The sequence below is a fragment of the Fistularia commersonii genome, chromosome 25 (genome assembly GCF_037954325.1).
Source record: "Fistularia commersonii isolate RoL2024-O1a breed Wild chromosome 25, RoL_Fcom_v1.0, whole genome shotgun sequence".
In the NCBI taxonomy this organism is placed as follows: Eukaryota; Metazoa; Chordata; class Actinopteri; order Syngnathiformes; family Fistulariidae; genus Fistularia; species Fistularia commersonii.
The window spans coordinates 14,065,241-14,087,545 of NC_141308.1; the positions used below are offsets into that span (position 1 = coordinate 14,065,241).

The 22,305-nt window shown below is 51.9% G+C and overlaps 1 protein-coding gene and 6 non-coding genes across 7 annotated transcripts; all 7 read left to right on the forward strand.

Moving 5' to 3' along the window:
• On the forward strand, nucleotides 1-11,157 carry basp1 (brain abundant, membrane attached signal protein 1). Its single transcript, XM_086172263.1, has 2 exons — nucleotides 1-163; nucleotides 8,050-11,157. The coding sequence occupies exon 2, from the start codon at nucleotides 8,066-8,068 to the stop codon at nucleotides 8,624-8,626; it is 561 nt and encodes a 186-aa protein (XP_086028389.1). The 5' UTR covers nucleotides 1-163; nucleotides 8,050-8,065; the 3' UTR covers nucleotides 8,627-11,157.
• A 6,192-nt stretch (nucleotides 11,158-17,349) lies between these two features.
• On the forward strand, nucleotides 17,350-17,431 carry trnas-uga (transfer RNA serine (anticodon UGA)). The gene has a single exon. It is a non-coding gene; the product is annotated as a tRNA-Ser (tRNA).
• A 677-nt stretch (nucleotides 17,432-18,108) lies between these two features.
• trnas-cga (transfer RNA serine (anticodon CGA)) lies at nucleotides 18,109-18,190 on the forward strand. The gene has a single exon. It is a non-coding gene; the product is annotated as a tRNA-Ser (tRNA).
• Nucleotides 18,191-18,736: 546 nt separating this feature from the next.
• On the forward strand, nucleotides 18,737-18,818 carry trnas-uga (transfer RNA serine (anticodon UGA)). Its single transcript has one exon. It is a non-coding gene; the product is annotated as a tRNA-Ser (tRNA).
• A 981-nt stretch (nucleotides 18,819-19,799) lies between these two features.
• trnas-uga (transfer RNA serine (anticodon UGA)) lies at nucleotides 19,800-19,881 on the forward strand. The gene has a single exon. It is a non-coding gene; the product is annotated as a tRNA-Ser (tRNA).
• A 590-nt stretch (nucleotides 19,882-20,471) lies between these two features.
• trnas-uga (transfer RNA serine (anticodon UGA)) lies at nucleotides 20,472-20,553 on the forward strand. The gene has a single exon. It is a non-coding gene; the product is annotated as a tRNA-Ser (tRNA).
• Nucleotides 20,554-21,132: 579 nt separating this feature from the next.
• Nucleotides 21,133-21,214, forward strand: trnas-uga (transfer RNA serine (anticodon UGA)). The gene has a single exon. It is a non-coding gene; the product is annotated as a tRNA-Ser (tRNA).
• The last annotated feature ends 1,091 nt before the right edge of the window (nucleotides 21,215-22,305 follow it).

Below are 22,305 nucleotides of genomic sequence, written 5' to 3' on the forward strand. Positions count from 1 at the left end.
GCGTACGCGCGCAGGCGGAGGATCACCGAGCCGAGCCGAGCCGAACGGAGCCGAACGGAGCCGAGCGGAGCCGAGCATCGTGCACAAGCCGCCGGGCGCGAAGCAGGAGCCGCAGACACCGTCCACTTCCCGGTACCGGAGCGTCGGAGCGTCGCCGTCCACGGTAAGAGGCCGCCCCGCCGGCTCCGGCTCCGGCTCCGGTTCCGCCGACCGAACCCCGCGTCCGATCCCCCTTTTCCCGTCTTTTATTCTTTTTTCTTTTATTATTTATTTCCCGTCTCTTTTGTCTCCCTCCGCCGCCGCCGCCGGTCCCGCCGGTCCCGCGGACGCGCCGCCGGGGCCGCAGGTGGCCTCGCGTTACCGGGGGTCCGAGCGGGAACCGGCGGGATCCCGGAATCAAACCGATCCGGTTCCGAGGTTTTTATTTAATTCCGGACCAAGAGGAGGAGGAGGGGGGGGGGGATAAAAAAGGGGTGTGTGCGCCGTGGAGGGGCGCGCACACACACACACACACACACACACACACACACGCACACGCGTGAAAAACGCGCTTCCCCATTCGCTTCTGATCACATCTATTTAAAAACAACAACAAAAAAAAAAAGGAAATTAATTTAAAATCCCCCCCCCTCAGCGGCTGTCATGGCAACCGAGGAGCGCGCGCCCCCCCACCCGTCAGAATAAGGGATGAAGAAGAAGATGAAGCTCCTGCAATATTCATGCGTTTAAAGGGGGTGGGGGGGGAACCTGCCCCCCCCCCTCCCGCATCCCGTCTTGCGGGACAAACTTTTCTCCGGTTCGTTCGCCGCCGACCGCCTTCCTTTGTCTGCCGCGGACGGCGCGCATGCGCAGTGGCGGCTGGGTGTGGACGGCGGGAGGAGGAGGAGGGAGAGGATGGAGATGGAGATGGAGAGGATGGAGGCTGGGGGGGGGGCTTTTTTCTCTCTCTGGCGTGTGTGTGTGTGTGTGTGTGTGTGTGTGTGTGTGTGTGTGATAAATCACACGTTAAAAATATAAAAATCGATATGATTGATTGGAATCCATCGATCCGTCATCAATCGTGAGTGAGTCAAACCCCGTTCATGATCACGTGATGTCTGAAAGGGTTAACGCAGTCACTAACCAGCTAACCGACCCCCTGACTCACCCGTACATGGACTAACTAGCTGGTTGACCACTGGTTGACCAGGCTGTCTGTTCAACGGTCCAGCGGCTCAGGTGGATCTGCGGTGATAATCAATGAGTGTGTGTGTGTGGGGGTGTGTGTGCGTGCGTGTGCGTGTGTGTGCGTGTGTGTGTAAGCATCTCCGTCAGAGCTCCTGACAGGTCGCCATGGTAACGCCGGGTCTGTAGTAAACGTGCGCTGGCCGCCGATTGGCTGCCGTCCATCCGCTCATTCATTCATCCGCTGGATGGACACACTCTCTCTCTCACACACACACACGCGTACACACACACGTACACAACACCTGATGAGCTGTGTGTGTGTGTGTGTGAGAGAGAGAGAGAGATAGAGTGTATGTGTGCGATTTCTTATGCATTTGAGTGTGAGAAAGAGAGAGTGTGTGTGTGTGTGTGTGTGTGTGTGTGTGTGTGTGTGTGTGTGTGTGTTTGAAGGTTAGAAGCGACACCTCAGAGTCACGTGATCCACCGGATCGCTGTCTCACGCCGCCGCCTCCTAATGAGGCTTCATCTGATAACGGCTTAATGAGGGGGAGATAACGAGCCAGTGTGTGTGTGTGTGTGTGTGTGTGTGTGTGTGTGTGTGTGTTCTCCGGTCCTTTGTGTTTCCAGGTGATACTGAGGGGGGCGCTGAAGTTGCACCCGCTTTATTTTAATGCGTTAGAAAACCTGTGTGAGGGTGACAGGAAATGGACTACAAACAGAAAACAAATGAACTACAAGCTGCAAAAACTACAAATCAAACACAAAAACTACAAATGAACTGAAGACGACAAAAAACTACAAACCCAATTCAAACACTACGATGGAAATGCAGGCTACAAAAATACAAATGAACTAGAAAAACTACAAAAAAAAGCTACAAATGAACTACAAACTAGAAAAAACACAAATGCAACACAAAAACTACAAATGAACAACAGACTATAAAAAACAGCCGTAAAAAACTAGTACAAAAAATTAATTGTGAAAACAGCATATTTTACCTGAAAATCTTCAAATAAGACGATCAAAAGACAAAAAAAAAAGACAATAAAAACTATAATTTGAATACAAAAGCTTCAAATTAGCGCCCCCTCGAAATCCAGCGGATCAAATTCAGCTAAACTGCTAACAAGCTACAAACCAATTTGCCAAAACCAGAATAAAAACCATAAATCTAGTTCTTTACCAGTTCTCAGACCGGAGGTTCTCCGAGGTCCTCCTGGTGGATCGGCGGCGTCGCTCCGGCTGTCCGTCAAAGCCGTGTCCTCGCCGCCAGCGGCTGAAACAGGAAACAGGAAGTGGCCGATTTCCTCTCTGGCGCCCCCCGGAGGCGGGAGCTGGACGTGCACGTGGTAAAACCGATGTCCTCCGAGGTTCCCTGAAGGCACCTCCAGAGGTTCCACCTGAACGCCAACCTCTGAGAGCTCCCGTTGGCGAGCGGCGGCAGACGAGGGGCGCCGCCGCCGCCGCCACCGATGCTAATGTGATTGTACAAAAAGCCAAAATGCTTGACTCCAGGTCACATGACGCTTTCTGTGCAAGAAAACACAGCTTCCGCCCCCCCGCCCGGACCGCCAGAGCCCGGCCTCGCTCCGCCGTGAGCGCCATCTGTCACATCGGGCCTCGTCTTTCCAGGAAATTACATCTCAAACCCAGAGAGACAACGTTCTGAGCGTCTGGGCTGGGGAGCCGCCGCCGTCCCGTCCATCAGACGAACCTTCATCCAGGAGGATTTTAAGGATCAACGTCGTGACTATTATTACATTAAAACATGAATACGTCTTCTGATGTCCTGATGTCCCCACACTTCCTCCTCCATGTGAAGAAGGAGACAAAACATTCTGCCTTCGCAAGACAAAAGAAGCTAGCTTAGCCACGGCGAACACTAGCTGGTATGATGAGCGGAGGCCGCTAGCATGAGTCGCTACGTCCCAGACAGTTTGTGTGACCGTATCTGTTAGCATGTTAGCTGAGAAAACAGGCTGAGTGAACATTAGCGATGCGTTAGCATGATACTTTGATTAGTTCATACTCTTCAGGCTTATTTTGGCGCTGCTTTACCATACGTCGCATTGCTAATATAATTAGCATTATTTGGCATTAGCTGTGTATTAGCATCTTAAATGCACCTTGTATCGGCATAATAGTGTATTTAGCTAATCATCAGTTAGTATTTGTATATTAGCTGTGATTAGCATGCTACAGTACTGAGCTAACACATGTAGCTTCACCTAATGTTAGCTGTGACTCTAGATTACCGTCTAAATTTGAACGGTAATGAAACAAACAGGGATAATAATAAGATGGCCCAGTGGCTTGAGGGTCGGAGGTGAGACGCCGTCGGGGCCACCGCGCCACCCGGGCCGCCATTGGGCCACCATTGGGCCGCCGCCATTGGACGGACGCCATTGAGCCGCCGCCATGGTTACGTCGGGGTCGCGGCCCCAGTTCTGTCAGCTCACATTTATGGAAAGACTGCAAGTGAAGAGATCAGACCAGACGGGTCTGTTTTTCCTTGAGAGTGAGACGGGTGTGTGAGTGTGTGTGAGTGTGAGTGTGTGTGAGTGTGTGAGTGTGTGTGTGTGTGTGTGTGTGACTTGAAAGCAGCTCTGGTTCCTCATTTGTCTTCCTCTTTGTTTGTCGGGAAATCGAAATGTGAGGATTTCAAACGAAAATCAAACGTGATATAATATCTATTTTTAGAATCTAAATCTAAAAAAAAAAGAAAAAAATCATTTGAAAATAAAAATAAATTGCAAATCGACTGCAAAATATTGATAATCCGAAGATAAACAAAGATAAGTTTTATTGTGAAATCGCCTGTCTGGACTCTTTGTGTCGTCGCCCTCTTAGATAATCTGCCCCCCCGTCCACTACTCGGGGTGAACTGGAGTTTATGGCCGTGGGGGAACAGTGGCAGCAGCGGCGGCGGCGGCGGCGGCGGGGGGTGCGTGGCAGTGGAGCTGGCGGGCGTCCGCTGGCCGCCGCCGTGGTCTGGCGGCGAGCTGGTGAAAGGGGGTCGGGGGGAGCAGGGGGGGGGAAGCAGCTCAGCCCAAAGACACTTTTTAAGATCTGCCCCCCCCGGGGCTCCAGACAGGCGGGGGCAGGAAGAGGTCAGGTGACTCAGCGGCGGCTCGTTAGCCCCCCCCCCCAGTGGCAGCGAGGGCAGTTGCCTCCCCCCGTTCACGCCAGTGAATCAAGTGCCCGGCTCCTGTGATTGGCTGCTGCCCACGTTCCTCGTCAGGAGGGGTCGCACCTTGTCAGCCGCCAATCAAGAAGGGGGAAGTAGGATTGGATGACCTTTGAGTCGGGGAGGGAAGTGATAGGAAACAGGAAGTGAGATTTTGGTCTGTTTCTAGCAGGGAAAGCGAACGCCTGGTGACTCGAGTAATGTGACATGATCATACCTGGTGGTCTACATGGGAGGACCAGCACGTGTGGGGTAGCAGGACTTCAGCATGGGGTAGCAGGACTTCAGCGTGGGGTAGCAGGACTTCAGCATGGGGTAGCAGGACTTCAGCATGGGGTAGCAGGACAACAGTGTGAAGTACCGCGACCTCAGCAAGGGTTACCAAGGATACAGCATTAGGTACCTGGACCACAGTGAGGGGCACAAAGTCCAGTGTGTGGTACCAGGACCACAACGTGGGGCACTAGGACCTCAGCGTTGAGGACCAGGACCACAATGTGGGGTAAGAGGACTACAGTGTGAGGAACAAAAACTTCAGCAAGGGTATAAGGACTTCAGCAAGAGGTACCAAGACCCCAGCAAGGAGTACCAGGATCCCCGCAAGGGGTACCATAACCTCAACAAGGGGTAGCAAGACCCCAGCAAGGGGTATCAGGACTTCAGTAAGAGGTACCAAGACCCCAGCAAGGGGTATCAGGATCCCCGCAAGGGGTACCATAACCTCAACAAGGGGTAGCAAGACCTCAGTAATGGGTACCAGGACCACAACGTGGTAAAGCAGGGCCCTTGCAAGGTGCAGCATGACCCAGTTGCACCAGGACCACGAAGCTGCTCGGTTCCCCGGATGCCTCTGCACTAAATGATTGACAGGGAAACCAGCCCCGCCCCCCCTTTATCTGGGTTCCCCTGAGACCAGATCAGATCCAACTCCTCCATCCTTGTCCCGCTGGAGCTGCGCAGGGACAGCAGTTAGCAGAGCAGCAGTAATTAGACGGATCCCGGCGGCCATACTCCCCCTCGCCCCCCCGCCTCCCTTCCTTTGAAAGCACTATTTTTTCATCTCAGTCTTGAAGGGTTTTTTTCCATGAAGCTTCAGCGCAGTTTGAAAGCTCCTCTTCCTCGGCGACACACACTCACTGTGAGTGTGTGTGTGACTGGTTAATAAAACCCCAGAAACAAAGACGTAAATCAAGATTGAACGCCTGGGAAACCTTGGGACAGGACAGGAGAACATGTTGGTGAGGTTCTCCAGGAACCAGGAGTTCCTGACCTCACCAGCATGGAGAGAAACCAGATGGGAGAACATGGAGAACCCCGTCCACTAGCGGGTCAGAACCTTGAACCTTCCTGCTCTTTGTCCACCAGCAAAGACGTGTCTGTGGTTGAACCCAGGCTGGAGAACCGTATCGTGGTCCAGGTTCCTTCGGGGAAGAACCTGTTCCACCTGGTTACCTGTAGAACCACATGGACCGGCAGAACCTCCGTGAGGAACCAGGATCTGCCAAGCGGCGGTTCTCCTTCCGCAGACTCTGTCCTCTTCACGGTGCCTTCAGACGTCTGGAGAGCCGCCGGCCAATGGGAGGCTCCGATCCAGAGGTCCTTCTTCTCCATCTGCAGGACGCCGTTTGAAAAATTAATGGAATCCGAGCTAATTCTAGCTGCGCGTCGCCTTCATGAATATTCATGGCGCCTGCTGGAGCTTGCACCGCCTGGCTCCGCCCCCTACGGTTAGCTGTCAACTAGCATAACTGGCAACCCTGGTAACATCCAGCACAGGTTAGCATAGCATTAGCTCACATGTTCACATGTTAAGGTGGACAACGTGCTAACACGTGCTAATTCAACACGGCAAGCATTAGCACGAACGACCAATGGTGACCAATGGTGTCACCTGTCGTCCAGGAAGTGACCATATATGGGCGTGCGGGCGATGGACGGCTGGATGAACATCATGGAGATGCGACCATGAAATTCATCTGCGCCGCAGAGGGATGTTCTGTTCCCTTCCAGGAGAACATCCTCATCCCAGAGGAGAAGGTTCTCCCGAGGGCAACAGCTGAGTTCTACTTCCTGTCCCCTTCAAACCAGAAGCCCGCCGACCTCCATCACTTCCTGTCTGCTCCTTCAGAAGAGGTTCCTGTCGCCGAGAACTTCCTGCCCGTCGCACGCTCGGCCACGACCATATTTGGAAGCGGCCGAGGAACCGGGAGGGAGGAAGTGACGGGCGCTTCCTCAACAGGAAGCGTGAAGATAAACCTCGCGAGAAGATCGGAAAGGGAGAAGGTGCTGGACCTCCTCCAGGAGGTGACCAGCTGTGACCAGAAGGTTCTGGTCCTCCTGAGGTTCCACCAGAACCTCCTCCTCCTCCTGGTCTTCTAATCCTTCCTGGCCTCCGTTTCTCCTCCTGTTTGCTTGTGTTTACATTCTGAGGCTTCGAGTGTCATCTTCACACCGTGTGTGTGTGTGTGTGTGTGTGTGTGTGTGTGTGTGTGTGTGTGTGTGTGTTGGCGGGTCAAAGGTCCCATATTTCTCAGCGAGCTGTCAACTGTGTGTGTTTACTTTTGCCACTGAAGTGGTTCTGGAGTGTGTGTGTGTGTGTGTGTGTGTGTGTGTGTGTGTGTGTTTTCCGGGTGTCGGTTCCTGTGGAAACACAGACGTGCACACTTCACGTGCACGTCAGGACTCTTTGGAGGACATGAGATGATTATTGATGACGACCATAACTCTGGTCCCAGGATTCTTCTGAGTGCTTTCCATTACTGTGTAATTACCATGTAATTACTGTGTCATTACATGTAATTGGCATGTAATTACATGTTTCCGTGTAGGTGGTCTTCAGTGTGGAATCCAGGAGTCACCGTCAGGAGGTCTGGAGCTCCACCTCCTCCTCCTCGCTCGGTGTTTTAGGTGTCGTTCGTCCGGTTCCTCGGTGCTTCTGAGCTGCTTCATCTTCTAATGCCACCATCTCTGATGTCCTGGTCCAGGATCACTGGAGCCTCTGGTGGTGGAAACCAACTCCTCCAGCTGTAGCATGGGATCTAACGTTCTCCTTCACGCCTCCTCTGAGCTCTGGTCCTCCACCGGCATTGCACTCCTCTTCTGGACAGAGATCTCAGATGTTCTTGAGATCTTCTGGAGCGAGTCTCCCAGCCCTCCCCTCACTACTGGCTTCACAAGCCACATCTTCTTCTGCTTGGAAGTCCCGCGGGACCTTCAGAGGCGTCCTCCACCTCCATCCTGGGACCTCCAGATGCTGTCTGTGCAGATGCTATGCCATTAGCTGCTAGCCCCATGCTAATGACGCTACATGAGCGCCTCAGCTCGGATTGTTCCAGGAGGTTCTGACTCGCCAGGAAGCCGGCTGAGGAGACTCCATTGTCTGGCCTGGAGTGTGTGTGTGTGTGTGTGGGGGGGGGGGGGGGGGTCGCCGTGCCAACCAGGGGTGAAATGATGGGATGTCACGGAGAAGCTGACATTGTTCTCTGTGTGAGAAGCGGTGGCAGGAACGGCGGCCTGGAAGATACCAACACCGGGGGGGTCGAAGGTCACGGGTGACTATGGGATGATTGACAGCTGGCCTGTCCAGGTTAAGCCCCGCCCCCTCCCCGTGAGAAGGAGGCGGGCGATGAATGAACGCCACGCCGGCGGGAGAAGGTCCGGAGTTCCTCACCTCGTGTTCTCTTGTGTTCCAGAGGCCACAGATCCAAGATGGGAGGAAAACTCAGCAAAAAGAAGAAGGGCTACAACGTGAACGACGACAAGGCCAAAGACAAGGATGCCAAAGCCGAGGGGGCGTCGCCCGAGGAGAACGAGGCGGCGCCGGCCTCCGACGCTAAAGAGGTAGCGAACGACACGGCGGCCAAAGAGGCGCCGGCGTCCGACGGCGCGGCGCCGAACGAGGGCGAGAAGAACGCGGCTCCGGCGGCGAAGGAACCGGAGAAGCCCGCCGCCGACGAGCCCAAGGCCGAGGCGCCGAAGAGCGGCGAGCCGGCCAAGGCGGAGGAGAAGCCCCCCGCCAAGGAGGCGGCGCCCGCCGCCAAGGAGCCCGAGGCCAAGGCGGCCGCGGCCGAGAGCAAAGACGAGGCCGACGCCAAAAAGACTGAGGCCCCCGCCGCCCCGGCGGCCAAAGCCGAGGCCGCCCCCGACCCCAAGCCCACGGAGGCCAAGGAGGTCGCCGCCCCCGCCTCCTCGGCCGACGCCGCCCCGCCCAAGGAGGCCAACGCCAGCGAGGCGCCGGCCAAGGAGCAAAGCGTGGCCGCCCAAGATTAACGGACAGAAACCCCAACACGCCACTCCAAGGAAACGCCACCGGTAACCAGCCCCGCCCACTCCACCAGATAATACTGAAGTAATAACCCTAACGACCAAGATCTGCTGTGGGACTGGAACCCCCACCTGGAGAACCCCCTCCGCCTCCACCAGCCCAGATGTTCTTCTTTTCTTTTCTTCTTCTGCTGTAGTTTTTGACCTTTGATACGAGTCCACCCGCCACGCCAGGGGGGGCAGAAAGCACTGAACCATCTGGACTCCTGAACCGGTTCCGCCTCTTCGTCCTCCTCGTGTTCTCCACCCCCGAGAAGTCGTCGGGGTTCCTAAGACATTCGGAGGTTCCGAAAAAAAAAAAAAAAAAAAAATACAAAAAAAGGTGTCGTCGCGGCAACAAAACACCTTCTTAGATTCTTCTAGAAAAGAAAGAGGATTTTTTTTCCGGAGAGGAATTTTTTTACCGAAAACCCTTAGAACATTCCAGAAACAAAACTAAGTGGTTTTTTTAACGTTTGTAACGTGATCGGAAACACCGGCGACCATCCGGGACGTTCCCCCCCGCCGTGCTCTTAGGGCGCTCCGACGGGATCTCGGATCCGGCGGCCGAAACCCCCGACGCGGACGACGAATCTAAAAGTAAACGGGATCGAAGGCCGGACGAGGCCTCGCCTTAAGATCGGCTCCCGAAGTTCCACAAAGTTCGAGTTAATCCCGCCCCCTCTCGCCCCCCCAGAGATACCGACGTCACCCCAGCTTTTTTTTCTTGTTCTTTCCTAGAAAAGGCCAAGAAACTTCAGACGGTTTAGCATCGCGGGCTAACGTGCTAATAACGTGCTAATACCCTTCTCAAGGAAGACGCTTGAGACGATCAAAACTAAAGCCAAAAATTCAACTAAAATAAAATGTGATTTTCTGGCAGACCTCCTGCGTGGGAGAGCAGCAGATCGTCCGCGAAGAAAATCACACAAAGTTTGTTTCTGCAGCCGTTTCCTGTCGACAAAAGGCGGCAAAAACAACGCGGATGCTAGCAAAATTCTGGGAATACCTTCGTCCGAACGTCGGAAAATGTCACGTTTGCTGCTTTTTCTGGCGAAAGCGCTTTCATCCGATCCAAATGTACGATTAGAAAACTACGTTGTCGTCTCGGCGTCCAAGCAGTTAGGAGGTTCCTCACACGGGGAGGAGGATGATCAGATGATTAGCCACCAGTGGCTCCGCCCACTCTGTTCCTGTTTGTCATTATAGGATGGAAAAGTCCAGCATGTGAAACGGGAGCTTCGGTTTCTCATCTTTTATTTCCTGTCCGTCATATGTTCTCCTTCCCGGGGGGACGCAGGAGAACGCAGGTGCAGCAAGTAACAACAGAGCAAGTACTCCTGCTGGGGTACTCCTGTTGGGGTACTCCTGCTGGCGTACTCCTGTTGGGGTACTCCTGCTGGGGTACTCCTGCTGGGGTACTCCTGTTGGGGTACTCCTGTTGGGGTACTCCTGTTGGGGAACTCCTGCTGTCATACTCCTGTTGGGGTGCTCCTGTTGGGGTACTCCTGCTTGGGTACTCCTGCTGGGGTACTCCTGCTGGCGTACTCCTGCTGGTGTACTCCTGCTGGGGTACTCCTGCTTGGGTACTCCTGCTGGGGTACTCCTGCTGGTGTACTCCTGCTGGGGTCCTCCTGCTGGGGTTCTCCTGCTGGAGTACTTCTGGCCCGATAGAGGCCGGAGCTGTGCCAGGCGCGAGTTCAACCGTCTTGTCAAGCCAAGCGTGGAACAGAAGAACGCACCGTAGCTTCAGACGTCCACGTTCTTCTGTGTCGCCTATCGTTTCTTGGCACGAGACGTTCAGTCTGCAGGTTCTTGAAACCAGAGTAGAACGTCAGTCCTGTTCTTTTGCAGGGAACCCGCCTCGGTTCTCGCGTCTCCGACCGCAGGGACGTCTCCGGGAAACAAGCTGAGTCGAGTACCTCCACGTCTGGGTTCCCCTTGGTTGTCCGATGTTTCCCCCGCCTTGGCATCCATGGTTACGTTAACATTTACCCCCCCGGCCACCCGGTTCCCCCGACGACGCACGACTCCCCCCCCACGCAGAACCCGTCCAAACCGTAGCAGCCAATCGGGGAGCGTCGTGCGTCGGCCATCTTGACCCTTGCGTTCTTCTTCTCCTTCTTCTCCTCCTCTCTGGACTTGGTAACTTGCATGTCCGTGGTTTGGGTGAACCGTCGTCCGTCTGTTTGGTCACGTGACAAAAACTAAACAAAACAAAAAAAAAGATAAATAAATAGACAAACAAACAAAAAAAAGCCAACCTCTGCATCCATGGAAACTCCAGTTGATATTTGCGTTCCACGTCTCAGCAGCTTCTTCTACTTCTTCTTCTTCTTCTTCTTCTTCTTCTTCTTCTTCTTCTTCTTCTCTCCACGCCGTGCGTCCGTCCCACCAGGCCAGCAGGAGACCCCAGAGGTTGATGCGTTCTAAGGTTCTATGTTCTTGTATAAATGGTGCAACCGTAATAAAATGTAAGAAATTGACTGAAACCCGAACTTGTTGTCAGAGTCCACTTTGTCCTCCCTGAGGTTCTGAGACCAGGAGGAACCATCTGGAGCAGCAAGAGCTGGATGAAACATCTGGGACAACACGACCTGGATGAACATCTAGAGGAACCAGACTTGGGTAAAACATCTGGAGCAGCAAGACCAGAGAAAACATCTGGAGAACCACAGCTAGGATGACATACCTTGAGCAGCCAAGAACATCTTTAGCAACAAGAACAAGATGAAACATCAGGAGCAAAAGACCAGAGTAAAACATCTGGAGCAGCAAGACCAGCAGGAAACATATGGAGATCCATCACCAGTGTGAGACACCTGGAACAAGACCTGGATGGAACATCAGCGACTCAGATCTCAGAAGATCCAACATCCTTTCAATGAGTTCAGTTGAGTTAGTCGTTGGTTGTACACAGTGTGTACACACACACACACACACACACACACACACACACACACACACACACACACACACACACACACACACACACTCCCCCTCCTCTTCATCTCTATCGGCCCTTTGAAGCCCTGGTGGTGGTGGTGGGTCTTCAAAGGCTGCCATCTGACTTCCTGTGGGGGGCTCCTCACCACCCAGGTTCAAAGGGGGGGTGGTTACTCCTTCTCACCGTCCCACCATCATGGCCTCCCTCCCCACCACTGCCGGGGACATCAGATGATTCCTCCAGGTTCTCCTGTGTCTGAGGGAAGGGACTCGTTCCATGACCTGCTCCAGGTCCAGGTCCACCAAGTTCTGCTCTCTCGTGCAGCGTTCTCTGTGTTCTCAAGGTCCGGGGTTCTACTATCTGGACCATGAGAACCATCAACACTGGACACACAGAACACTGGATCTGAAGAAGTGGAACCTGAGAAAACCCTGGGGAGACCTACCTCTGGGAACAGTGGACCCTGAGAACCAAGAGAATATGGAACCCGAGAACCAGGTGAATAGTGGACCCTGGGGGTCAGGAGTACAGTGGACACTGAGAACCAAGAGAATCAAGAGAACAGTGGACCCTTAGAACCAAGAAGACACTGGACCCTAAGAACCAAGAGCAGACTGGAGCAATGAATGAGGAGAACACTGGATCCTAAGAAGAACCTGAGAACATTGGAAAATTGAGCCCAGGGAACAAAAGAACAATGAACATTGGGAACGTTGGACACTGGACAGAGACGAATGGCACCTTTGAACAGTTGGACAATGATCCCACTGAGGACATCGGAACCCGAGAACCCATGGAACCCTGGATCGGGACAACACTGGGCCCTGAGAACCCTGAGAACTTGGAAAACCCAGAGAACCCCTAGTTCCGCCTGACGTTTCTCCAACAGGAAGTAGCGGCTACATCGCAAACAGGAAGTACGGACAGAATAAAAGGCAAAAGACAAACAAAGTACTTCCAGACAGTAATACTTCAAGAATAGTCAAAGCACTCCATCCCTTCAGGTGATTTCTGGGGGTACATGTGTACATTTCTGACTTGTACTCCTCGGAGTACTACAACACGTCTCTAGGGGACATTATACTCCCTGAGGGGGAGTACTCTGGGAGTACTTCCTGAAATACTCCCTCAGGTTTCGAAGAAGAAGAAGAAGAAGAAGAAGAAGAAGAAGAAGAAGAAGAAGAAGAAGAAGAAGAAGAAGAAGAAGAAGAAGAAGAAGAAGAAGAAGAAGAAGAAGAAGAATGTCGCCTCATTGGCTGCGCTTTTCCTGCATCATCACCATTGGCTGCGGGGGCGGCTGCAGTGCGCACTCTCGCCTAGCAACAGGCACTGCTGCAGAGCGCGCACACACACACACACACACACACACACACACACACACACACACACACACACACACACACACACAGTGTGGGGGAGCAGCTGACGGATGGGGGGAGAAAGAGGCAAATGTGTGTGAACACAAACACATGATCACAGGCCGAAGATGACACACACACACACACACACACACACACACACACACACACACACACACATACACACACACACACACACACACACAGAATGTATGAATGAATGCTTATGGACTTGATTTTGAAAGGTTCCTTCCTGCAGGGATCCAACAGTCAATATTGCTGTTTGGTACTTCAACACACACACACACACACACACACACACACACACACACACACACACGCACACACACACACACACACACAGCCTGGATGGTGTTCTGGAACTCCACGGCCTGCATTCAGAGGTTCAGCGCGTCGCTGGCGTTCGGGTTCTGTGTCCGAGCGTCTCTGAGGAACCTCAGAAGGTCTTAGAAGGTCTTAGAAGGTCCTGGAGGAACTCCAGCACATGAGAGGGTGAAAGGTCGTCACCGTGGATACGCATCCCATCGCCATGGAGACGGGTTCCATACCGAGGGGCACCTGGGGGCGACCCGACGACGGTCGGAGGAGCGGGAGTCCGGGTCGACCGGGTTCGAGGCGGCCATCGATCGGAGGAAGTGCTGGACGCCATGGAGACGGACGGTTGCTAAGCGACGTCACGACCCGCCGTGATGTCATCAGTAAATCACAGCAGCCCATTGGTCCAGTCTACCCATTGATTTTTTTAAAGAAAAAAAAAGTCAGGGGGTCAAAGACACACACACACACACACACACACACACACACATGGAAGAACACTGGGAGGCAGACCTGTCACATTGTGTTAGTGTGTGTGTGTGTGTGTGTGAGAGCGAGAGTGTGTGTGTGTGTGTGTGTGTGTGTGTTTCATTTCTTGGATGCAGGCTGAGCCCGTCCTTCCCCAGGGCCGGACCGTCTAGACACTGCATCATCTTCTTGGTTGCAACCATGGTGATCCTCAGCAGAAGCACCGCCGCCATCATCTTCATGGTCACCAGGAGATCTTTCACCATCTCAGCTTCATGGTGGTTCTAGATGGTTCCTTCGTTGTTCCAGTTCTTTCATTATTCTGGTTCCCCTGTTCCTGTTCCCTTGCTGTTCCGGTTCCATCCTGTTCCAGTTCCTCATGTTCTGCAGGCACTTCTTCCAGTTCCTTCCTCTTTCCGGTTCCTTCACTGTTCCGGTTCCTTTGTCGTTCCGATTTGTCGTTCCGCTTTTATCTTCTTCCTGTTCCTCCCGTCTAGTTCTCTTGTCATTCCTGTTTCCTTGTTCCACTTCATTCACTGTTCTGGTTCCCTCATTCTGGTTCCTTGGTGACTCAAATTCCCTCATTTTCTTGTTCCCTTGTTTGTTGTTCCAGTTCGGCCATCTTCCTCTCCCTTTGTGTTCCCTTCCTTCCCTCCTTATTCCTGTTCCCGAATTTCCTGGTTCCTTTTGTTGTTCCCGTCTTCTTCTTGTTCCAGTTCCATCATCTTTCGGTTCCCTCGTTATACCTATTCCTTCGTTGTTCCTGTTCCTTTGTTATTCCACTCCCCTCATTATTGCGCTCTCTTTGTTGTTCCAATTCTTTTGCTGTCCCCGTTCCCTTGTCGCTCCAGTTCCTTCATTATTCCACTCTCTTCGTCATTCCAGTTCTTTTGTTGTTCCCGTTCCCTCGTTGTTCTTCTTACATCATGTTCCAGTCCCTTTGTCGTTCCCGTTCCCCGGTGGATCCGCGGGCGGTGCAAGCCGTCATCTCCGTTGGGTTCCTGGGGTTCCGGAGGCGGCAGGATTACAGCCTGGTGTCGCAACGTCTTCATGGGTGTAACGGTTGCCAGGCAACAGTGCTTGTGTGTCTGTGGCGGAGGAAGAGCTGTGTGGGCTTCCATCTGGAACAAGGACAAACAGGAACGCCTTCCATCTGACAAGAAGAGACTTTCGCTTCGAAGTGTCGGCTTCCTGCCGGCGCCAGAACGCAAAAGTGCAGCGTTCCGACTCTTGGAGGGCGGGTCGGCTCCTCGTCCAGAGATCGGTCCACTACCGGTGTCGGCGGGAGGGGCGACGAAGGTGGCGAAGGTGTCGAAGGTGTCGAAGGTGTCGGCGGACCCGAGTCCCTCACAGTATCCGGCCTCACGGTGGACAAGATGTCCGTGCCGTCGGCCTCGAATGTCGTCCACCTCCAGAGTTGGCAGCGTCGGTGACTGGCTGCGGCGTTCTGACTGACGACACCTGCAAGGCGCTTAGAAACACAGAAGGTAGCTTCCTTCCCCGGACTCACCGGAACTCCGGGCCAACCTTCACCTGGTCCAAGGTGGGCCAGGCCAAAACCTCCTCCAGGTGAACCCTGATTGCCGCCTGGTCGAACCCGAATGCATCAAACTCACACACCTCGACACGATCCGGCCAAACCGAGCGAACAGAACCCCTGCCGAGACCCTCCTGACAGAGATCCAACACCAGTGTGGGATCGGAGCAGATGGAGAGGGTATTTAATCAAACTGTTGATGGTGGAGATCTGAGGGGGGTTCGGGTTCCAGGGACAAACAGAACTGTCAGGTTCTGAGGATGAGGAGCAGCGTCACACAATAACTAGTTTATTACACAGTTATTACACAGTTATTACACAGTTATTACACAATTATTACACAAAAACAGAGCTGATGTAAGATCGCCTTTAGATCTGGTTCTTCTTCGTCCAATTCTGAAGTGAACGCCAGACCCCCCCCCCCCCCCCCGTCTGCGTGTGGTGGGACGTGAAATCTGAACGTTCGAACCCGATGACGAGCGCGACTCATCACGACACACACACACACACACACACATTGCAATGGATGTGAAGGATGTGACTGGACCTCCTGACTGTGGTTTGCAGTCCATGTACCCCCCCACCATCTCCTGCCCTCGCCAACGGGGCTTGTTGCCTAGCAACAGGCAGCAAGCCGGCCTGCCTGGCGAACGGTTTACGTAACAGTGGGGTTTGGATGGTCGAGTGTGTGTGTGTGTGTGTGTGTGTGTGTGTGTGTGTGTGGGGGGGGGGGGGGTCACCTGGAATGACAGAGATGATTTACAACTGAAGGAGAAGTTTCTGCAGGAAGTGACGGAGAAGAAGAAGAAGAAGAAGAAGAAGAAGAAGCAAAGCGAGTCACCAAAATAAAAGACCTGATGATACATTTTTTTAAAAAGGACATTGAAACCCTGTGTGTGTGTGTGTGTGTGTGTGTGTGTGTGTGTGTGTGTGTGTGTGTGTGTGTGTGTGTGTGTGTGTGTGTGTGTGTGTGTGTGTGTGTGTGTGTGTGTGTCCTCTGCCTGTTGGCCCAGATGGTAATTTCCTTTGTGTTGAACTCTGGGGGCAGAGTGAAGCCGTTTCCATGGCGACAGAGACATTTTAAAAAAACCTGACGGTCGAAACCAAATCGTTAACAATTAAATTAAATTTGAAAAATAAACTAAAATTTTTTTTTTTCTGCCGCAGGAAGTTGCTGCCGAACGGCGTTTCCAGATTTAAAAAACGAGATTTTTTTTCCACCAGGAGGAAGAGGAGGCAGTGGGGTTGCCATGGCGACCAGCAGCACATGTGTGTGTGCGTGTGTGTGTGTGTGTGTGCGGTTTCTTTGATTTCACGTGCCTGAAACAGATCCGGTGTCTTGGCCTGAAGGATGTCTGAAGCCGTCCAGCCGCTCTGCTTCTTCTGGAGAAGCTCCAGACGTTCTGGATCATCTGGCTGGACCCTGGAGGTCCAGCTGGTTCTTCTGGTTCCTGCTGCTTGTCGGGGGGTCCTGTCACCCCGACACTCACCGGCCGTCGGTGACGTTGCTAAGCTAGGTGTTCAGGGGTTCTGCTAACTGTGACGTAGCGCGAGAACGTCATTCGGACCTGGGTTCTGCTGGCCGTGGACCCTCACACCTCCCTGGAACACCTCTGAGAGCAGGAGTCCCAAAATCCTTATTTATGGAGATACGAAGCGGTCTGAGGTCACGCTTTCCAACGGCCCTGGAACGTGTCTGGAGTCCTAAACCCGGCGTGGTGAAGCTGAGACGCCACTCATTCAGAAAAACAGATGAAAGCCTGAAAGTGAGTCTCCACCGCCATCCAGTGGAGGTCCTTCTGCACTGCAGCAGCTTCGCTCCGTTCCTCATGGAGACAAGACCACTCGCTGAGGTTCTTGATGATTCGTGGGACCTTTGAACCACAAGGAGGGAACGGGAAGCTCCTCGACCTCGCTTTTCTTTAGGGAACTGGCTTCAGACATTGATCCTGGGCAGATAACTGCCATGGTGCTGTTGCAGTGGATAGCTTAGCATAGCAACTATAGCATCATCTGCAGGCAACGTGAGTTGGACACAAGAACAGCTGTGATGGCCGAGAGGTTAAGGCGTCGGACTTGAAATCCAATGGGGTTTCCCCGCGCAGGTTCGAGTCCTGCTCACAGCGAAGCTCTAACTCCTTTGTGCTCTTCAATCCCCCTTTGGACGGCACCCCTGGAAGTACAAGTCCTGGGGTATAAAGTTCTGCAACTTCAAATCCTATTGTAGAAACATTCTGACAGAGATCGTTGGATCTCTGGAATCTGATCCCTCAATGTTTTCATCAACAAACTTCACAGAAATAATTTTGGGCATTAATTTGGCTCTTCATCAAATCACAACCACGTCCTGTGAAACATCAGCTCCCCTTCCATACGCTTGGTACGGTCCAGGTTTACCAGGAGTCAATGGGAGGACAACGGAACTGCAGCTCCAACAACAAAACCGGTTATTTTTCACAGCGGGTTCAACCCGCCCACGTCGACTCCCACCGAGGAGAACCAGTTGGAGGTCCTGCCACCGATGACGGTGTCGTTCAGCCACTTCAGCATCACCGGCAAACAACATGACCCAAAGTCTTGTTGAAATCCCCTTGTCGGAGCAACTTCCTTCACTTGAAGACGTTCCACCCCTCGCCCGAGAGGCGTCTTCAAGTGAAGAAATTCACATCCGGTTGCCACGACAAGAATCGCAATCTACAGGTGAAATATATCTTTTTTCCTCTGTGAAATAGCAACAGCAACGCCCCTGCGCTTTGGGTGCAGACCATAGATTGGATTTCACATCTTGAACTGCACAAGAGCAGCTGTGATGGCCGAGAGGTTAAGGCGTTGGACTCGAAATCCAATGGGGTTTCCCCGCGCAGGTTCGAACCCTGCTCACAGCGAGTACAACAGACATGTCTCCTTCAAGCTACTCTTATAGTACCCTAAACTCTGACCGCTACAAATGTCCAACCATCAACCCACTCACTTTGATTTCTGTGACCTGCTACGACCATTGACGTTCAGGAGGGCGACTCCTGGTCCTTGATGCAGGCAGCATCATCTGCAAACAACATCACTTTCAACACAAGTGCTCTGCGGACGTTGGGCTGCTATCAAAGGGAGTTGCTCTGCCCGGGTTCAACTTCTGCCCCACATGGAAGAGTCAAGCAGAACCCGTTCTCACTCCTCCACCTTCTACTGTAACTGACCCTTGGTCAGGAGGAGCTCAAGCAAGGTGCAGCTAAGTAACTATATCAAAAAACATACCACAAAAACACGGACGAGTTATTGGAAATGTGCTCCATGCTAGCTTGTGACAAACAAACCATTGCTGTAAATTCACCGGAATCTACAAGTTAAATATGTGTTGTTTTTCTCTGTGAAATAGCAGCAACAACAATGTCCCTGCTCTCTGGGTTCAGATCAGGTCACCTTGCACTTCATGAGCTGTGATGGCCGAGTGGTTAAGGCGTTGGACTTGAAATCCAATGGGGTTTCCCCGCGCAGGTTCGAACCCTGCTCACAGCGGTTATTACAGAGTTAAGTCATACACAAGTTACTGCTGGGATGCTTTGGGAACTTTACTTTGAGAGATGCTTGCAGTGCTACTTAGATGACACAGCAAATTGTATGCTTCTTACTTCAAGTCTTTCAACTTTTCTCACCAGAAAGTTGGCACCACTACATTTAAGTACTTTCCAGAATGACAACCTCAACCTTTTCATGCTGTCACTCTCTGCAGCAGCTGTCCCTCACCATAAAAGTCACTTGTAGTCCCAAAATGTCGAAGAGCATCAGACAACGGGTGGTACCGGCTACCCGTTCTGCTGCAGAACATTGCTGGAAATGCTCGTGTGATCCATGCTGGCTTATAACAAACAAACTACAGCTGCAAATTGCAATTTCTACAAGGTTTTCTTCTATTACTTGAAGTCAGTAAGGTTTAAGCCAAAAAGCCATGACTTACCTACAATGCACAGCAACTGTCCTTCACCTTTAAGGACACCTACAAGTGTCCAAGACCATCAACAACACCTGACAGATGTTGGAGGAGATCCAATGGGGTTTCGAACCTGCTCACAGCGAGCACGACAAACTAAAGTTACTGTTCTAGCACTGCAAACTCTTCCTGGTAGAACAGATTTGATGTCCAAAACAAGGTACTGCAAACCCATGTAAAAGTGTTGAAGCTCACGACAACATCCATGTTTGCTGTCCTCGTTTGGAAGTCTGTGACTTCAGACTGTCATTTGCCTTGTACGCCACACTAATGCATGTTTTGATGGCCGAGAGGTGACGGGGTCGGCCTTGAAATCCAACAGAGCTTCCCCGCGCAGATTCAAACCCTGCTCACAGCCGTAGTTGATACTTTTACACAACTTTTTTCTTCAATCAACGCGTTACTGCTTCCCAACTTATCATGACAAATAATCACATTTCAGCTCTGCTGAGTCGATTTGCGGTCAAACCGCTGTGATGGGTTCACATCTTGAAATCACGCAAAAAGCAGCTGTGATGGCCGAGAGGTTAAGGCGTTGGACTTGAAATCCAATGGGGTTTCCCCGCGCAGGTTCGAACCCTGCTCACAGCGACAGCTGAGATGTTTGTGGGACCTATGATGGTTGGTGACCAACCACTACTGCTAGTTAATCAGGATGAACTGATTATTATGCTCATACTTGAAGTCACCCAGGTTCAAGACAAGCAACCATGAGAGTTCCAAGTGGATCAGCTTCATCTGACACAGGTTGGCAGTGCTTCTCCAGAGGTCGACAGCTGAAACCCTCAAGACTTCTTTGAATCCACAGCAGTTTGACATTCCAATTGCAAAGCCTATGTTGGAAAACTTTCCTCTTCTGGAAGCTCAGCCTTTCTTCTACAGCGCAAAAGTAAAAAGCCATTGTGGGGACACTTTGGACCAAACCACTGCTCTCCACTCTGAGAGATGCTTCAACTTCACAGATAGTGAACAAAACCAACTTTCATGTCAAGTCTCAGCTTTTTCAACTTAAGGACAACACATGGACTCAGGCTCAGGCCTCAGAACTACAACCTCAAACTCCAAGTGCTGTGACTTGTTCCAACCATTGATCTTCAGCAGAGAACAGTGACATAGCGGTTAGAGCATCATCTGCAAACAACATCCCCTTCACACAGAAGTGCAAGATGCCCACAAGAGCAGCTGTGATGGCCGAGCGGTTAAGGCGTTGGACTTGAAATCCAATGGGGTTTCCCTGCGCAGGTTCAAGTCCTGCTCACAGCGAGTATGACAGTGTCTTCCACACTGAAGTTCATGTTATAGTACCACAAACTGTCCCTGGGAAGATGCCAGTGATGTCCTTCTCAACAAGGGACACTGATTTGGACACCAGGGTGTCAAAGTGGACTCTTACAGATGTTGCCGGTGCTTCTCCCAAAATTATCTGATTGTCAAAACAAGGTTCTGAGAATCCATACTCATTATAACATCCATGTCTGCCGGCTGTCCTCTACTGGAACACTGCCCTGTTAGGCAGCTATCAAGTTACTTTACTACAGCTACGAAGGCCTGCTGACTGAGAGAAACAAGTTCAGTGGATATCAGTACACCTTGGAGTTGCTGTAGATCCATTACCTGGGCTTTTCAGAACAAGGTAGGTCCTATCAGATGGAACATCATCCTGCTTGGAGCTGCAAAATCTCATTTACCCATCTCACTATTGGTTCAACCACTGCCCAGGTCAACTCCACCGGGAGGAAACGACTTCAACCGTACAACAATAAGCCTTCCTTAAAGGCCATACAAGAGGCCTTTCAGTGGTTTATGATCTTTGGAAAACCAACTCTGAAAGCTGAAACATGGGCTGTGATGGCCGAGCGGTTAAGGCGTTGGACTTGAAATCCAATGGGGTTTCCCCGCGCAGGTTCAAGTCCTGCTCGCAGCGACAGTCGGTGTACATTTTGGGACACTTTGCCTGTATGGTGCCAGACCCTCCACCAGCAGCTCTTCTGCTGCACCTCAGCACTGATGGACAAGACATTCGGTCATTGGATATCAAAAAGAATTGATCATTCCAAATGTTCCTTGTGTGGAACCTGCTCAGTAATCTTCCTCTTTCCCAAATCTGTTTCTGACCAGGTACTTTACAGAAACCCCAACATTTGAGTGTTGGCTCTTGCACCTGCCATTGAACCCTCAGCTCAGAACAGCAAAGACTGTCTGTTAGCAACTACAGAATCATCGGCAAACAGTTTGAACTGAGTAACATACATGGAGGCCGGGGATTTCAGATTGCAAGAATGAACTGGACCAGAGCAAGCTCAAACCCACAGCGAGTACACTAGTCATGTCAAGTTACTGTTAAGACAACTCTTCCTGCTACAAGTGAGTGATGTTCTACCATCAACCCACTGACAGTTCCACTCACTTTCATTTCTGTGAAGCCATGGATCTTCTTCTTCCTGGTCACTCCCAAAGAGAACCTCAACATCTTCATCTCTGCAACCTCTAGTTCTTCCTGCTGTCTTTTGGTCATTGTAACAGTTTCTAGTCCAAACATCATCGCTGGTCTCACCACTGTCTTGTACACCTTTCCTTTTATTCTGGCCGATAGTCTTCTATCACATGGAACCCCTGACACTTTTCTTCACCCATTCCAACCTGCTTGGACCGTCTCTTCACCTCTTTTCCACACTCTCCGTTACTCTGGACTGTTGACTCTGAGTACCTGAAATCCTCCAGCTTCTTGATCTCCACTCCCTGTAGCCTCACCGTTCCACCTGAGTTCCTCTCATTCACACACATATAGTCTGACTTGCTGCGACTAACTTTCATTCCTCTCCTTTGCAGAGCATACCTCCACCTCTCTAGATTTTCCTCTACCTGTTGTCTGCTCTCACTACAGATCACAATGTCATCTGCAAACATCATGGTCCATGGGGATTCCTGTCTAACCTCATCTGTCAGCCTATCCATCACCATTGCGAACAAGAAGGGGCTCAGAGCTGATCCCTGATGGAGTCCCACCTCCACCTT

Bases quoted from the DNA above. Each gene is read 5' to 3' on its own strand.
- basp1 (XM_086172263.1), top strand. From the start codon at position 8,066: ATGGGAGGAAAACTCAGCAAAAAGAAGAAGGGCTACAACGTGAACGAC.